The sequence below is a fragment of the Arabidopsis thaliana genome, chromosome 2, assembly GCF_000001735.4.
Source record: "Arabidopsis thaliana chromosome 2, partial sequence".
In the NCBI taxonomy this organism is placed as follows: Eukaryota; Viridiplantae; Streptophyta; class Magnoliopsida; order Brassicales; family Brassicaceae; genus Arabidopsis; species Arabidopsis thaliana.
Window position 1 is genome coordinate 17704691 of NC_003071.7, and position 15768 is coordinate 17720458.

The following is a 15768-nucleotide window of genomic DNA, read 5'->3' on the forward strand; positions in this document are numbered from 1 at the left end:
AACTAAACCGACACGCAAGTTGAAAGATTGATGAAAACGGGACGCAATCTGGTTTGATAAGAGAAGAACAAAAAAGTCAAAATAATTAAAAAATATCTCTCGACCTCTCTTTTCTCTCTATTGATTCTATCGCTCTGCGCATTTGTATCTTGCTCTGTCTCCGATACCAAAAGGTAATTCAAAGGAATTTTAGGGTTTACCGTTGATTTCTTCGATTCGATTTTTTGGGACGTGTTTTGAGGATTCTTCTATCTCTGGGTTTACGCTGATTGATTTCGAGAGCTGTAGCTAGGGTTATCTGCTACTCTTTGTTGCAAATTTTGTTTTTGTTATTCCTTTTTGAGGTGAACATTGTTCTTCTCTTTGCGTGATTCTGTTGGCATTTGTCTTGTTATATTCTTCGTTTGATTATATGCTCTTCTCCGAAGACTGGACTTTTGTTATTCGGTCGATTCGATTATGATGTTTTTTGAGGTTTTGATAGGGCTTCGTTATTTAAAGATGTTCCTAGCTGCTTGCTATTGATATCCGTGGAGTGCTATTGTTCTAACTGAAACCCATCTTGTAACTTTCCAGGTTTTTGTATTCTATTGAAGATTATAAACTAAAGGGAGGAGCTTTGAGAATTTGATTGTTGATATCCAAGGATTTGCAAGCTAGTTTTTTTTTTACGACGTTATACTTTTCGATTATGAGTGCATCATGGGCTGATGTAGCTGACTCAGAGAACACGGGTTCTGGGTCTTCTAATCAGAATTCTCATCCTTCACGACCTGCTTATGTTCCTCCACATCTAAGGAACAGGCCAGCAGCTTCTGAGCCTGTTGCTCCATTGCCAGCTAATGATCGTGTAGGTTATGGTGGTCCACCTTCTGGCTCTCGATGGGCTCCTGGTGGTAGTGGTGTTGGTGTTGGAGGTGGTGGTGGTTATAGGGCTGATGCAGGTCGTCCTGGCTCTGGCTCTGGCTATGGTGGACGAGGAGGTGGTGGTTGGAACAACAGAAGCGGAGGGTGGGACCGTAGGGAACGTGAAGTAAACCCCTTTGAAAATGATGATTCCGAACCAGAACCAGCTTTTACTGAGCAGGATAATACGGTTATTAATTTTGATGCCTATGAAGATATTCCGATTGAGACCAGTGGGGATAATGTGCCTCCTCCTGTTAACACATTCGCAGAGATAGATCTCGGGGAGGCATTGAATCTAAATATCCGTAGATGCAAATATGTTAAGCCAACACCTGTTCAGCGTCATGCGATTCCGATATTGCTTGAAGGGAGGGATTTGATGGCCTGTGCTCAGACAGGGTCGGGGAAGACAGCTGCTTTTTGCTTTCCAATCATTAGTGGAATAATGAAAGATCAGCATGTACAGAGACCCCGTGGTTCACGAACAGTCTACCCTCTTGCAGTTATTCTCTCACCAACAAGAGAGTTGGCAAGTCAGGTTGGGGTTCTCTTCTGATGTCAAGATTCTTCGCTTTGGTAGAAGTTAGTTAGTTTCTCATATCTTGTTCTAATGATTTTTGGCAGATACATGATGAGGCTAAAAAGTTCTCTTACCAAACTGGTGTGAAGGTGGTTGTTGCATATGGAGGAACACCTATTAACCAGCAGGTATGTAATGAGCAAATAGTTTGTTTTTTTCTACTTTTTTGTTTGAACTTTTGATTTCTGAGTTTTGTTTCATGCGTCTGTCACTGCTGTCTGTTTTGTGTCGTCTCTTAGGCTGATTGTTTTGGGTTAAGCATGTTCGTTTCTAAGGCTGCTTAACTTAGTTAAAAGCATGTTTTGGTTTGGAGCCAGCATTTTTCTATATTAAGGATTTATCAATATATGACATGCAGAAGCATTGCTATATGTCGTAGCTGTATCTATGTGTTACTTAATCTGTTTTCAAAAGTCAACATGTTGATCTTGTGTCTTGTTGTTTGTGCAGCTCCGGGAACTTGAGAGGGGAGTCGATATTCTTGTGGCAACGCCTGGTCGATTAAATGATTTGCTCGAGAGAGCTAGAGTCTCAATGCAGATGATTAGATTTTTAGCTCTTGATGAGGCCGATAGAATGCTTGACATGGGTTTTGAACCACAAATTAGAAAGATTGTCGAACAAATGGACATGCCTCCACGTGGAGTTAGACAGACACTGTTGTTTAGTGCTACATTTCCAAGAGAAATTCAGGTTGGTTACTTGTCTGTAAATCACTTTTTCTTTATTCACCTTCTCATTGGTTGAAATATCATTTTTAGTGAACTTCTTCACTTTCTGACTACTACCCCTGCCTTGCTCCGAATTTTTATTTAAGTTTCTTTGCCATGTGTGTTGATTCTTGTGTTCCATACTTTTTCCTTGCAAATTATCTGCTTGTTACATTTTCTATGTTGGGGTTTTGTCGTAACAACCTTCTGTGTCCAGTTATATCCATTTGGTCCTCTGAAAAAAATGAGGGGGAAAAAGAAATGTCCAACTTAAACTGAAAGTGTATGTGAATAGTATATACAAAGCTATATGCATGGTTTCTGCAGAGGTTATATCTTTTCTGAGAGAGGTTTTCTTGTTGTAAAGCTGATTACATGACTTTTAGTCCTACTATTATTCTAGCTAGGCTATGCAGGGGTAAATTTATCCATTTTTATAAAACGATGGTCAATGCCAGTTAACTGACATGGTATTAATAGTTCTATGTGTCAGAAGATTATATGCCACTTCATTAATGGATGATGGTGAACCTATTATGGCAAGCTTTAGATTAATGAAGTTTCATACTTTTGTTTCCTGATTAAGCTGCATAATATAGAATGTTTCTGCATAATCACTTGCAAATTTTAAAAGATTGTATTGTTTCATGTGCAGAGACTCGCAGCTGACTTCCTAGCAAATTATATATTTTTGGCTGTGGGTAGAGTGGGTTCAAGTACCGATTTAATTGTCCAAAGGGTTGAGTTTGTCCTTGACTCTGACAAAAGAAGTCATCTCATGGACCTGCTTCACGCTCAGAGAGAGAATGGCATCCAAGGCAAGGTACAAACTGATACTCCTCTTTTGTTTGGAAGGAATCATCTATTGTTTAGTTCATGATTTATTACCAAAGTAGCTGGTCTTGCCTCAATATTTCAACATGCTCCTTCATACTTTCTGATGATTGTATTCTTTCCATATTTTCAGCAAGCCCTGACCTTAGTTTTTGTGGAGACAAAGAGAGGAGCTGACTCTTTGGAAAATTGGTTGTGCATCAATGGGTTTCCAGCAACCTCCATTCACGGTGACAGAACACAGCAGGTTTGTTATTCAACTTAAAGCTGAAAATGTTGTATGTTAATGTGGACATCAAAATCCAGTCGTACAAATTCATTATTGAGACCAAAGAGAAGATCTCGTGTTAAAATATAGTTCATTGAACTAAAGCTTAAACATAAGTCAAAATCTGAAGGAAAAACTATTGAAATGCACTCTTTGATCATCATTATCAATAAGTGTTAGGAACTAAGTTATTGTGTTGCTATATATGCATTGAAGGAAAGAGAAGTGGCATTGAAAGCCTTCAAGAGTGGGAGAACACCGATTTTGGTTGCAACTGATGTAGCAGCACGTGGCCTTGACATTCCCCACGTGGCTCATGTGGTCAACTTCGATCTGCCAAATGACATTGATGACTATGTCCACCGTATTGGACGAACAGGACGTGCTGGCAAATCAGGACTAGCAACTGCCTTCTTCAACGATGGCAACACCTCACTGGCCAGACCGCTCGCTGAGCTGATGCAAGAAGCTAACCAAGAAGTCCCTGAGTGGCTCACTCGGTATGCGTCACGGTCCTCTTTTGGTGGTGGTAAGAACCGGCGGTCTGGTGGTCGATTTGGTGGCCGTGACTTTAGAAGGGAAGGGTCTTTCGGTAGCGGTAGAGGAGGCTATGGCGGTGGAGGAGGAGGGTATGGCGGCGGAGGAGGCTATGGTGGTGGAGGAGGCTATGGCGGCGGAGGAGGCTATGGTGGTGGATATGGTGGTGCTTCAAGTGGTGGATATGGTGGAGAACCTCCAAGTGCTTGGGACTAAGCTTCCAATGTTCTTTTTGTTTTGGTTACAACTTTTGACAAAAAAAATATTTCTTCTACATTCACAAAGAGAGTATGTATTGCCCCTTACACCTATGAGATTTCACTCAGGAGATGGATATATAACAATTGTTGATGTTTTAGGTGTTTTGATCTTTTTAGGCTATTATTAGGGGTTGTCATAAAAACAGTCATCAGTTTCACAGTTTCTTTATAATTGAGGATCAAAATGAGAGAAGATTTTGACAGATTTTTCCCGAATCCAACTCATAAATACTACTATGTTACTTGTAGTCACTAAAATGTAGTTTATATTTAAATCATTTGATACGTATTTAAAATGTGCTAGTGAGTAATTAACAGCTCTTCATTTCAAATGGTGAAAAAGAAATTACAACAAACTGATCTTATTGTAAACTATTGAACATGACTACATGAGTGGTTGAATCAGGACTTTGTGGCATTCTTAGCCTCTTCTGCTTTACCCTCTACGAACTCAGCCGCCTTGTTTCCGGCTTCTTTTCCTTTCTCAGTCACATAATCCAAAGCTTTCTTAGCTTCCTCAGTCGCAGTTTCATTGGCTTCAATGGTTTTCTCAACAATGTAGTCTTTTGTTTTCTCGCCATCCGCCAAGGCCTCCTTCGTCTTATCCGTCACGAAATCAGAAGCTTTCTTTCTATATATATATATATATATGTTAAGATTCATTATTGACAAACGATTTTAAAAACATATATCTACACCATGGAAACTCAATCCTCAACAAGGCCATTATAGTTGATTATAGTATGTATAAAACTGTTATGATGGGATTAACCAAAATAAAATAACTATCATGGCGAGTACGTAATGTATATGAGAGTTTTTGCGAGTACACATGAAGATAGCCTTAGTCACGAGAAAATTTGTTAAAAGAAAAGAATATAGACTCACGTGGCTTCGTTGAGGTCATCGAGGATGTTGCCGTCACTTTTAACGGCGTATATCAACGACTTCTTGCGCTGAGCAACGACGACGAGCTCACTCTTCCGGCCAACTCTGACGGTACCAACACCACTCTGCTTTGCTCCTACGTTGTGGAAAGAAGAACCCATGCCACTGAGAACAGCTCCTGATAAAGACATCGCCATGAGGACTCTTAAAGATGTTTTTTGGGAGGAAAATAAATACAAGAAAGAGTTTTAAGATGGAGAAAGTGAGATGAGAAAAATCTAACCTCCAATAGTATCGTTTTATAGATCTCTCGACCAATGAGAATCCAAAACTACACGTGTGAGTGCTAGATATTTTTGCGCATTGCTATTATCTTTAACTATCGAATAAGAAGAGTTTTCGTTGGTTCGTACTAGTTACGTGTAACCATTTCTATGGTTACCAAAAGAAAAAAGAGGTCGGCCATCAAGTTGTGGTTATAACCGTTATACACATGTTAGCATTTTTGGCTACGATATTTACATGTTAGCATTTCTGTTTTATTTGCAACTTTCAACATTAATAACTAGACTCGATAGAGATATATATATAAAGGAAAAATGTATTAGTCGTTAAGCTGAAAATGTACAAGTCTTTGTGTATGTCTATTTAGTCATTTTTAGCAATTAGCTAGGTTAAAACAACTTTTAACATTTTTTCAATTAAGTACAAACTGTAGTTAAACTACTAATAGTATATAGATATATTTCTAAGAACCTAATACTCCAATGTTAAATAAACAAAAACAAAAACTCACACTTCAATGCCTAATTGTTATACTATAATTATAAATACCAATGTTACTTTCAAATATAACTATTTTGCTCAACAGCAAAAACGCTATTTACAATGCCTAATATTTTTTTTTTTGATAAATATGAAATAGAGCATGTACCAGCCAAGAATGAGCTTATTAGATATGTCCCACATTGGTTGGGTATGTGAGTAATGTGCTCCTTAATTATGTGGTGTGGCATACCGACTTCTAGATGATATGTTTGTGACGGGAGATGAGGTGATAATTTGTTGGTGCCGGACCATAATTTTTCCTTCCACGGATTGTAATTCACTGCTTGGAATGGCTAAGTGGATCAATGTTGATTACAAGCCACCAAATTTTGAAGTTTTTGGTACAACAATGTATCATACCAATTCGATGTCATACCAAACAGTAAATAGTGGACATGCGAAGAAAAAAAGCAGTTCCTCTTTTATTGGTTCGTCACAAAAGAGACAAGGCTATCGATCTCCCATATGCTCTCATCCTTTCACCGTTGAAAGACTCTAGACGGCGATGTTACTTATAATTACTCATTATTTAATTTTGTCTATTGAATATTTTGCAAAACATTAAAGAATGTGACGGTGACTGTGGATACCATATCTTATTTCAGTTGTGATGTGAAATTAATAGAAATTACAACAGACTCATCTTATTGTAAGTACTATTAAACATGAAGAGAGAGGATATGGATCAATATATCTACGAGTTTAAGTGCTTGAAATTAACTGATTAGGTAAGACCCTACTTTGTGGCATCCTTAGCCTCTCCTGCTTTACCCTCCGCGAACTCTGCCGCCTTGTTTGCGGCTTCTTTTCCTTTCTCCTCCACATACGCCGCAGCTTTCTCAGCTTCTTTACCCAATGTATCTGCGGTTTCACTGTTTTTTTCAACAACGTAGTCTTTCGCTTTCTCACCATCTGCTAATGCCTCTTTTGTTTTATCCGTCACGAAATCTGAAGCTTTCTTTCTATATCATTTTCAAATTAAAATTTATTTTAGTATTTATCAAAGGTTTCAAAACACATATCCAAAAGTAGTCAACAGAATCATCAAATAAACTTAGAGCTATACATGTAAACTAGAAAAATAGAGATATATAATGTACGGTATATGAATCTTTATCTTTGATAATAGTCAAATATGATCATAAAATAAGTTCAAAACAAACATATTTCCACTAAAATCTATACTAATATAGTATACCATAAACATTGCCTGCTAAGATCCTTACTTATGAGGCAAGATACTAAAAGAAGAAAGAATGTAGACTTACGTGGCCTCGTTGAGGTCATCGAGGATGTTGCCGTCACCTTTAGCGGCGTAGATCAACGACTTCTTGCGTTGAGAAACGACGACGAACTGAGTTTTCTGGCCGACTCTGACAGCGCCGAAGCTGCTCTGCTTGGCTCCGCTGTGGAAAGAAGAAGCCATACCAGTGAGAACAGCTCCTGAGAAAGACATCGCCATGAGAGAGATCTTTAAGATGTGAGAATAAAAAGAAGTTTTTGTTTGGAAATGAAAGGAGGAGTTTTTAGATGAACAAAGTGAGATGAGAAGAATCTAATCTCCAATAGTATCGTTTTATAGATCGATAGACCTATTACACTCCAAAATTACACGTATTAAGAGTAAGATATTTTTTGCACATTACCGAGTTTCTGTTCGTTCTTTTCAGGCCACGTGTAATCATATTTGTGGTTTTCAGAAAGAAGAAGAAAAAAAAAGCAGGTCGGCCATGAAATTGTGGCTACATACAAATTGCATTTTTGGTAACAAAAACTTACATGTTAGCATTTCTAGATTTCTTTTTTTCAATTTCCAGTACTACTTAAGAGGGTCGTTCTCATTTCCTTCACGTGTATTTATTGACGTTTGTTGTTAAATTTGTAATAGAAACAAATGTATGTCGGCCAACAAGTTAATTTGGGTTTGCAAGCCCAAATCTACCAAAAGCCTACACAAAATAAACCGACAAGGTTGCAAGCCTAAATGTAAAACTAATAGCCCAAATGAGTTGAAACCACAAACCATTTTTTACATGCTGAAAATAATCTTATCTCGTTTAAGAATTTTACAGTGGTATAGAATTCAATTCTCATAGAAGGCGAATATATACGGATTAATTTAAATAAATTTATGCCATTGTCTAACGTTTCTTGTGGATTTTTGTTGTGAAAAGATTGTCAATTGTAAAAAAAAAAAGGTTAAAATCATTACTTGTAATAGAATCGTTTCGTAATAATTTTTCTCTCTGATGTATTTCCTTAAAGAAAAAAAAAATTGGAATTCTGATCATAGATCAGTCTTTAAAAAAAAAAGTCTAGAGAATCTGACGGACAGTAACATCTCCTAATTCAATATGAAATAGAAAATGCAATAATTTAATTTTGTAAAAATTTAAAATGAAGTCCATTAAAAAAAAAGTCTAAAATAAATTCAACGGACAAGATCTATTATTACTTGTGAACAGCGGTAGATTATGGAGCGTGCTTACACTCTCTCGACGTTTATAAGTCACAGACTTGAAAAAACCCTAAAGCTACCAAAGTTTCCTTTTTAACTCTCTCTATCTGTCGCTGCAACTTTTCAAGAGATTCGTTTTTTTCTAGGGTTTTTAATTACAGTTCAAAGTTACCAAAAACCTTGAGAGATACTAAGAGATTCGAAGCATAATAACTCTTGTTGTTGTTCCGAAGATGCAACCAAAAACAGAGTTCGTGAAGTTCTTGAGAAAAGGTGCGTATGGATCAGTCGATCTCGTCAAGTACATCAAACGCGACGATAACGCTTTGCCTCTTTACGCCGCCGTGAAAACCGCCGAATGTGAAGACTACAACTCTCTCGAAAGAGAAATTCAGATTCTATCCAAACTTGAAGGATGTCGAAGGATCGTGCAATGCTATGGGAATTATACTTTAGAAGAGGACTTCGATGTCGGTGGATTCCGAGTCTACAAGATGGTTATGGAGTACGCAGCTGCAGGGAGTTTATTCAGTTTCATGGACAGTTACAAAGATAGAAAGTTACCGGAAACGATGATTAAAGACTTTACTCGTATGATTCTTCAAGGATTAGTCTCTGTTCATAGACTCGGTTATGTTCATTGCGATCTAAAACCCGATAATCTACTTGTCTTTCCATGTAGACAATCTTACGAATTGAAGATTTCAGATTTCGGGTCTTCGAGAAAAGTCGGAGAATATTCTGATTGCTGGGATGTTGATTTGCCGTTTGTTGGAACGCCTGTTTACATGTCGCCAGAATCAGTCCGTAGCGGCGTGGCTGAGAAAGCCCTAGATTTGTGGTCGTTAGGGTGCATAGTATTGGAGATGTATACCGGTGTGATTCCATGGTCGGAGGTTGAATTTGAGGATCTTGCGCCTGCTCTATCAAAAGGTAAAGCGCCGGAGATTCCAAAGAGTTTACCGTGTGATGCAAGGAAGTTTCTAGAGACGTGTTTTTCAAGGAACCCTAAGGAGAGAGGAAGTGCTTCGGATTTATTGTCTCATCAGTTCTTGCGTGGTGAAGTGGTCTCCGGCTTCTCGCTTCCGCCGTTGAAGTTGAAGATTAAACTAGCACCGGAGAAACCGACGAATGTTTCGAAGAAGCCCTTGAAGCTAAAGATTATCCCACCAAAGCCCCCACAGTTTAAGAAAGGTGGGATTAAACCCTTGAAGTTGAAGATTATGCCTTTGAAGCCTCCAGCTTCTAGTTTCGTTTCTGTTCAATAGTCTGTTGAAAATTCGTATCTGTTTCTTAGTTTAGAATTGTAGATCAAGTTACATAATGTTACCAAAATGTAGATCTCAATTCACAATGTGTGTTACACCATTAACTATGAAATACAGTTTTGCTTGAATAATTTCGTTTCGTACACTCATATATGCAGAAAAGCTCATTCCTTTTTGAATACCAAATACCATTCTTGCTTCTCTATGCTTTGCCTATCATCAATTCTTCTTTGTCTGCAACAAAGTTTGGGTCTCTATATGTGGGACATTGGGATAATTATTTGTAGCAGTCAATTTGTTTGTTACAATGCCTGAGAGAGTCCTTTAATACCAATATGAGTCGTATATTACAAGGATCACTACAACTTAGTTTTGTAGAGTAGATAAAGGTTGGTACAGTTTCATTTCAAAGGAAACCACTAATATATTCTTCAAACTTCTTAACAGAAACAGAACTTTTTTTGTTATTTACCACAAAACTCTGTCAAACAGAGCTTCTTGTTATTTACATACAAAAAAACAAAAGACCTTTTTAAGTAAAGCAAAAACACACCAAAACATTTCTCCATTATACATTACTTTTCAACGTTGTCCATGTTCCCGTCTCATATAGTCAGGATCAGTAGTTCCATGCTCATGTGTCCTCACAGGCGCATCACCAATCACTATGTTCTTTGTCGTCTGTGCAATCTCAGCTATAGTCTCGCCGATTGCCCCAAGCACCCCTCCCGCTCCAACCCCTTCTTCTTCAACATATCTCTCACTGCCTCTTCCTCCTCCGTATTCTTCTCCAACGTCTCTCCTTGCTTCTTCGACCGTGCCTTTTGGTCCATATCCGAAGACATCTTTCTCACTCCCTCTTCCGTACTCTGCCTCCCCAACATCTCCCCTCCCTTCTCCGGGTATTCCTTTTGCTCCATAGCCGTAGACATCTTTCTCACTCCCTCTTTCTTCCCCGTACTCTTCTCCAAAGTCTCTCCTTGCTCCTGAGACAAACCCTGGTTGCTTTTCTTCCTCACCTCCCTCAAAACAAATCCAAAACACAGTTTCTTGAGTAACACGAAACACCACCATACTACAATGAGCTAAAACGATCTAGCTTTACTATTCAAGTTGTGCAATACCTGATGCATCTCTTGGTCTCTGTGTTGAGCTTCCTCTTTCTTCCTCGCCGTATACCCAACCACCGTATCAGCAGCCACTGCAGCTTTCTCCTTAGTCAAGTCCACTGCCTTAGATCCTACTTCCACCGCCTTATGCCCTGCGTACCCCACAGCACCTTCCACTGTACCTGCAACCGCTTTCGTCCCTTGCACCACTTTCTCCGTGGTGAAATGTGCCGCTGTCCACCCAACCGCAGCGGCTTTCTCAGCTGCCACTCCTGCATAATGTGCAGCTCCTTTTCCTCCTTCCACTGTCGTTTCTTTTATGTACCCAGCTGCTTCACCGGCTTTCTGAACAGTATAATCTTTAGCTTTTGCTGTCATTGAAGCTGCCTCTTGCCCTTTCTGAGCTGCAACATTTCCGGCTTGTTTTCCTGTCTCTGTCATGTATTCTGAAGCTCTCTGAGCTTTCTCAGCTGCAACATCTTTAGCTTCCACAGCTTTCTGAAGAGTGTAATCTTTAGCTCTCGCAGCCTGTTCAGCCGCTGTGCTTCCTGTTTCCTTCATATACTCGGAAGCTCTCTGAGCTTTCTCCGCCGCAGTCTCTTTAGCTTCAACAGCTTTCTGCAGAGCATAGTCTTTTGCTCTCGCCGCCTGTTCAGCTGTCATATTTCCAGCTTCTTTTCCTTTCTCTGTTGCATACTCGGAAGCTCTCTGAGCTTTCTCACTCGTAGCACTGCCCGCTTTCTGAGCACCTTCTCCTACACTTTCCTTAGCTTGCTGTCCTTTCTCGGCTACCGTATCTTTTACGCTACGACCACCAACACCACCTGCTGATTCTTTACCTTCACGTTCTCTCATCTCCTCACCTCCGGCAGCCAAAAGCTCAGCATGTCGTGCTTTCTCCCCATGAAAGCCATGTACACCACTCTCTTTTTCCTCACCTCCACCACCGCCACCAACAGCCCCAACGTGAGAAACACGGACACCACTGTCCCGCCCTTTTCCCACCATTTCTTCACCTCTTCCTCCACGAGCTTCTTGTCCACTATGGCTCAAACTCTCCTTAGCCTTGTTATACCTTTCCTCTGCTGCTTTTATACTATCCATTGACTTCTGCTGAGCATTGGCTCTATACCCATGAATATCCTCTAGCGACGCCTTCTCATGCTCCTCTTTCTCATCCTTCTTCTTCCCTGTTCCTGAATCGCTGCTAGTAACGAATTTTCCAACGGAGTGAGGCATCTGAGTCCTCTTCATCTTCGTCTCTCCCTCTCCTTCATCAGAAACCGGCATGTTACTCCCCTTGTCTGAGAGAGACACGAACTGTGTCCCACCACCTTCTGTTTGATGCCTGTGTGTGTCGGAATCTTTGCCTTTTTCGGCCATGGACTCGAAATGACTCGTCATCTTTGGGACTCTGTCTTTCTCCACCTGAACTTCTCTCTCCGTCACCTTGTTTTCTCTCCTTGCTTGCTCTGACGCCATTGTTAATGCTAACGATCACTTCCAAAAACACAGTTTTACTTTCAAGATGATAGTTTGATAATGCTTTTTTCTGTTTTCTTTATCTTTGTTGATTCTTATCGAGCTGCTTAAGTCCTGCTTTATAATCATAGAACCGAAAAGACAAAATTTGGGCGGTCATGAAGATTGGAGAAAGGTGTGTGACGTGTTGAGTTTACTATTGAAACGTGTAGGAGAGGCACGATGACTCAGCTTGTGGGAAGAGATCAGTTTCAATATTAGCGAGCCAATAGTCTTGCTTTCCTCCACGTATCTTTCCGTACATGTGCACGTGGAGTCTTTCCGGTGCACTTTTGCCTCTCATAGTCTCATGATTTTATCTCTACTACGAACCAGCCGACCACTTCATCAGATATGGGCTTCTTCAGGCCCGCCCACTCATCTCTATTAGGCCCAATATATCTTACTCTAAGCCCCCATTTAGCTTATTACTCGGAAAATTTCATTAGCATACTAAATTCTTCATCCTCCGTTGTATAATCTTTTCTTGACATGTTTTCTCATTTCACAGAGTCAAGTGCGTTGGTCTTATTTAAGAGTTGTTTCAGTCAAGAAACAAACAACCATAGTGAAAGATAACTAAAAATAATTGATTGTTGTTTTAAGTTAACTTATACATTGATGAGAAAGGAATTAATTAAGAAGAGAAAAGAGTAGAGTAAAAGAGCAAGTTCCAAGTATCAGGCAAACCAGGGAGACACCAATGGCTACAGTCATTACCAGGATGGTTCCCACTGAAAGCAGAAGGATGAGCATCTTTACGAAGCTGAGACAGACCGGTTATATCGAGCCAATGGACCGGTTTCTTCAATCTCCTCATCACTTTGTTTAGAATCACCCAAGCCATTGGTGTCCCTCCTGGATACTTCCTTCCGTAAAATGGCTGCGTTTGACTCCTACATGAGTTCATTGGCTCTCCCCAATCCTTTCCCCTGCAAAACAATAATGGGTTTAGATGATTTTATAAGTGAAGTAATTGCTTAATTTGACATAACTAAACCGACTTATAGAGAACAATAAGATTAGATGAAAGGATGTATGTTTACTCGTAATGAGTAGGAGACACGCCGTTGAAGAAGACTTTAGTCTTAGAAGGATCGACGTAAGCATTAACCCATCGAGCCCAAGTGGTCATTCCTTTGTAGAAAGCAACGAGCCGGTTCATGTCTTTGTACAACCTATTCCCATCTTCCATGTAATCCCACCTGCAAAAACACACACACGTCATCAAATTATTTAAGTCAAAACTCAAAAAAGACAGAACAAAAAGAAAGAAAGGAAAAACGTACGGCTGAATGTGTTCGGTGTGTGTCCACCAATGCCACGAGTTGAAAATCAAAACGTCCATGCCTCTCCACATATTCCCTTGCTTAATGGAATCAAGCTTAAGCACTCTCCCAACTTTCTCCACATTCAAATCTACCAAGAACTGTGTTCTGTATAGCAACAACGTCACTCCGTATTCCTGCATCAGTACCCATTACAAACCCCAAATTTAGTTCACTAGATAACGGAGTATGTAATTTATGTACATGTGTATTTTTTAACTGGCCATGTGCTTTTATATCTCAAAATATATCATGGGAAAACAAAAGAAAAACGAATCTATTCTTGTGTGGCTCATGATCATAAAGGTTATAACATGACATGATATTCTGGAAGATTCTCTTTTTTGGGAAATAGGCCACTAATCACGTTCATCTCTTAAATGCTCTCTCATTCTCTTGTCCTAATACTATTTTTATAACACAAGTTATAAAACTATATAGCAAAGCATTATCTTTACATCAAATCAAATGAGACAAAACCAAAAACACTTTATCCCTTTCCTTAACACTATGCGTTATTAAATATAAATCAAGACTTTTTACCACACTTTCCACACTATAAAGCTAAAAAAAATCCCCACTCAATTTCTAGTGAAAAAATCATAACTCAATAAATATCTACTTGTTTGAGTGGGAAAATATCACTAGTTTTAAATTAATAAGATAAAATGAAAGAACAAACCTCAAAGGTAAGTGAAGCAAGACCCTTTTGGCGAATAAGAGTGTAACGAGTGTTAGGAACCCAAGAGTGAATTAGACAAGCAAGAGATTGCCACATGTTTGTGCTTAGTGAATCTCCAACGAACATTATCTTCTTCCCTCTCATCCTCCTCAAGAAATACAACCCATTGAATCTGAAACAAAAAGATAAACATTTTTAACCTCATAAAGTTACAATTTGAACTATATATATTTACTCAATACAAAGACACATTGGTTTTGAGATTCGGATTCGATTTAAAACCTTTTTGGAGTGTAAAATTATGGGATTTCCAAGACATTATTGCTCAAAAGCAACTCAACAAAAGTTTCAAATTTTGAAATCCAAAAAGGCAAAAAAAAAAAAAATGAGAGAGAAAAGTGAAAAGAGTCAAGAAGAGAGAAACTACTAGTACTACTATACTACACTATCTCGAAATTCAATTGTTACCTTTCTTACCAATATGCTTAAATATCTCTGTAAATAGCATTAAACACAACCAAACATAACTCTCCAAATTTCCAGCTTTCCATATTTATTAATGGGAGAAAAAAAATGATTTTGACTCACACAATAGAACAGAGAAACAAAGAAAAAAAGTTCAGTTTTTTCACCATGTGCAATTTATTATTCTGTCTAATAAATGAAAAGAAAAGGCAAACAAAACACAAGAAAAGCTTTAGTTCTTGAATTAAAGAAAGGAAGAAGATAAGGATAGAGTAAGAAGAAACCTGGGGAGAGAGCAAGAAGATGGTTGCCATCGATACTTAAGGTAAGCATTGTCAGGACGACCATACTTCTTACAGTTAAACTGTGGATCTATGAATGGACATTTATAAGGATCATAAAGTGGGTACTTTACATCATAAACCCAATTCCCTCTAAACCAATTACATCTCCCAGAAGCTAGCTCTCTTCTTACTTCATCATTATTGCTGCTTGTGCTGTTGATGTAAGCAGAGACTGTGGAGAGACAGAGGAAGAAGAAGAAGAAGAAGAGAAAAGAAGGGTTTCCTCGGGAAGTGAAACCCATTCTCTCTTTCTTTGCTTCTTCGATCTGAGATTCTCTGTTTTGTGGTGAGAGCGAGATTGGTGTGAGAAAAGAGGTGTCTTGGACTGATTTGTTATATAATACTCCAAAGAAACTCGAAAGAGAGATAGAGAAAGAGAGTGAGATTGTTCACATCACATGGGAAGGGGGAAACAAGAAACAAGATCCTTTATATGTCTTTATTCGATTTATATTAGTTAATTTGGTACTAGGTACCTTCCAATATTTTACTTCTCTTGTTTTAGAATTTTTTACTGTAGTAAATTAGTAGTTCTTTTCGTTTCTTTAAATTATCTCAACAGTAAGAAAATGTTGAAATTTGCAACACTGTTTTTAGTTAGCTTGGTTCAAATAAGCTGAAACCAAGACTTTGAAAAACCAACAATGTTTATTGGTTAATTTCGTGTTATCAATAATAAATCATCGTTTTTACCCAAAAACTATCAGTCTTATAAAAAATACAAAAATATTAAAAGATTTGCTGGTATAAGCTCATAAGTAATTTGCTGGTAAATTATG

General features: G+C 38.6%; 6 protein-coding genes across 11 annotated transcripts; 2 read left to right on the top strand and 4 right to left on the bottom strand.

Moving 5' to 3' along the window:
* Nucleotides 1-50: 50 nt before the first annotated feature.
* AT2G42520 (P-loop containing nucleoside triphosphate hydrolases superfamily protein) lies at nt 51-4370 on the top strand. 3 transcript variants are annotated; one of them, NM_001336984.1, is made up of 7 exons: nt 51-344; nt 577-1447; nt 1534-1617; nt 1940-2182; nt 2855-3022; nt 3167-3280; nt 3518-4370. In NM_001336984.1, exons 2-7 carry the CDS (start codon nt 692-694, stop codon nt 4052-4054), a joined length of 1902 nt encoding a protein of 633 aa, NP_001324554.1. In that variant the 5' UTR covers nt 51-344; nt 577-691; the 3' UTR covers nt 4055-4370. The 3 variants fall into 3 exon arrangements, with proteins under 3 accessions (NP_001324554.1, NP_181780.1, NP_001324553.1); NM_129813.5 differs by having other exon boundaries at nt 51-173; NM_001336985.1 differs by lacking the exon at nt 51-344 and having other exon boundaries at nt 508-1447; nt 3518-4303.
* COR15B (cold regulated 15b) lies at nt 3903-5743 on the bottom strand. Its single transcript, NM_129814.3, has 2 exons — nt 4987-5743; nt 3903-4729 (listed from the first exon to the last, which is right to left on the bottom strand). Exons 1-2 carry the CDS (start codon nt 5181-5183, stop codon nt 4501-4503), a joined length of 426 nt encoding a protein of 141 aa, NP_181781.1. The 5' UTR covers nt 5184-5743; the 3' UTR covers nt 3903-4500.
* Nucleotides 5744-5750: 7 nt separating this feature from the next.
* On the bottom strand, nt 5751-7640 carry COR15A (cold-regulated 15a). Of its 4 annotated transcripts, NM_001202804.1 has the most exons (4): nt 7594-7640; nt 7083-7257; nt 6688-6776; nt 6342-6618 (listed from the first exon to the last, which is right to left on the bottom strand). In NM_001202804.1, exons 2-4 carry the CDS (start codon nt 7238-7240, stop codon nt 6551-6553), a joined length of 315 nt encoding a protein of 104 aa, NP_001189733.1. In that variant the 5' UTR covers nt 7241-7257; nt 7594-7640; the 3' UTR covers nt 6342-6550. The 4 variants fall into 4 exon arrangements, with proteins under 4 accessions (NP_181782.1, NP_001323750.1, NP_001189733.1 ...); NM_001336986.1 differs by having other exon boundaries at nt 6218-6776; nt 7461-7634; NM_180040.3 differs by having other exon boundaries at nt 6342-6776.
* An 865-nt stretch (nt 7641-8505) lies between these two features.
* On the top strand, nt 8506-9540 carry AT2G42550 (Protein kinase superfamily protein; the record flags this gene model as incomplete). The annotated part of the gene is made up of 1 exon (NM_129816.1): nt 8506-9540. One exon carries the CDS (start codon nt 8506-8508, stop codon nt 9538-9540), a length of 1035 nt encoding a protein of 344 aa, NP_181783.1.
* Nucleotides 9541-9947: 407 nt separating this feature from the next.
* AT2G42560 (late embryogenesis abundant domain-containing protein / LEA domain-containing protein) lies at nt 9948-12222 on the bottom strand. The gene is made up of 2 exons (NM_129817.2): nt 10665-12222; nt 9948-10563 (listed from the first exon to the last, which is right to left on the bottom strand). Exons 1-2 carry the CDS (start codon nt 12129-12131, stop codon nt 10123-10125), a joined length of 1908 nt encoding a protein of 635 aa, NP_181784.1. The 5' UTR covers nt 12132-12222; the 3' UTR covers nt 9948-10122.
* Nucleotides 12223-12641: 419 nt separating this feature from the next.
* TBL39 (TRICHOME BIREFRINGENCE-LIKE 39) lies at nt 12642-15676 on the bottom strand. Its single transcript, NM_129818.4, has 5 exons — nt 14930-15676; nt 14181-14352; nt 13460-13635; nt 13217-13375; nt 12642-13102 (listed from the first exon to the last, which is right to left on the bottom strand). The coding sequence occupies exons 1-5, from the start codon at nt 15229-15231 to the stop codon at nt 12808-12810; spliced, it is 1104 nt and encodes a 367-aa protein (NP_565975.1). The 5' UTR covers nt 15232-15676; the 3' UTR covers nt 12642-12807.
* Between the last annotated feature and the right edge of the window lie 92 nt (nt 15677-15768).

Coding starts and splice junctions, on each gene's coding strand:
- AT2G42520 (NM_001336984.1), top strand. CDS start 692: ATGAGTGCATCATGGGCTGATGTAGCTGACTCAGAGAACACGGGTTCT. Junction 2,183..2,854: donor CATTTCCAAGAGAAATTCAG/GTTGGTTACTTG, acceptor TTTCATGTGCAG/AGACTCGCAGCTGACTTCCT. Junction 3,281..3,517: donor ACGGTGACAGAACACAGCAG/GTTTGTTATTCA, acceptor TATGCATTGAAG/GAAAGAGAAGTGGCATTGAA.
- TBL39 (NM_129818.4), bottom strand. CDS start 15,231: ATGGGTTTCACTTCCCGAGGAAACCCTTCTTTTCTCTTCTTCTTCTTC. Junction 14,353..14,929: donor TCTTCTTGCTCTCTCCCCAG/GTTTCTTCTTAC, acceptor TTTTTGTTTCAG/ATTCAATGGGTTGTATTTCT. Junction 13,636..14,180: donor TTGCTTCACTTACCTTTGAG/GTTTGTTCTTTC, acceptor GTACTGATGCAG/GAATACGGAGTGACGTTGTT.
- COR15A (NM_129815.5), bottom strand. CDS start 7,276: ATGGCGATGTCTTTCTCAGGAGCTGTTCTCACTGGTATGGCTTCTTCT. Junction 6,777..7,082: donor GATGACCTCAACGAGGCCAC/GTAAGTCTACAT, acceptor AAAATGATATAG/AAAGAAAGCTTCAGATTTCG.
- AT2G42560 (NM_129817.2), bottom strand. CDS start 12,131: ATGGCGTCAGAGCAAGCAAGGAGAGAAAACAAGGTGACGGAGAGAGAA. Junction 10,564..10,664: donor GAGACCAAGAGATGCATCAG/GTATTGCACAAC, acceptor ATTTGTTTTGAG/GGAGGTGAGGAAGAAAAGCA.
- COR15B (NM_129814.3), bottom strand. CDS start 5,183: ATGGCGATGTCTTTATCAGGAGCTGTTCTCAGTGGCATGGGTTCTTCT. Junction 4,730..4,986: donor GATGACCTCAACGAAGCCAC/GTGAGTCTATAT, acceptor ATATATATATAG/AAAGAAAGCTTCTGATTTCG.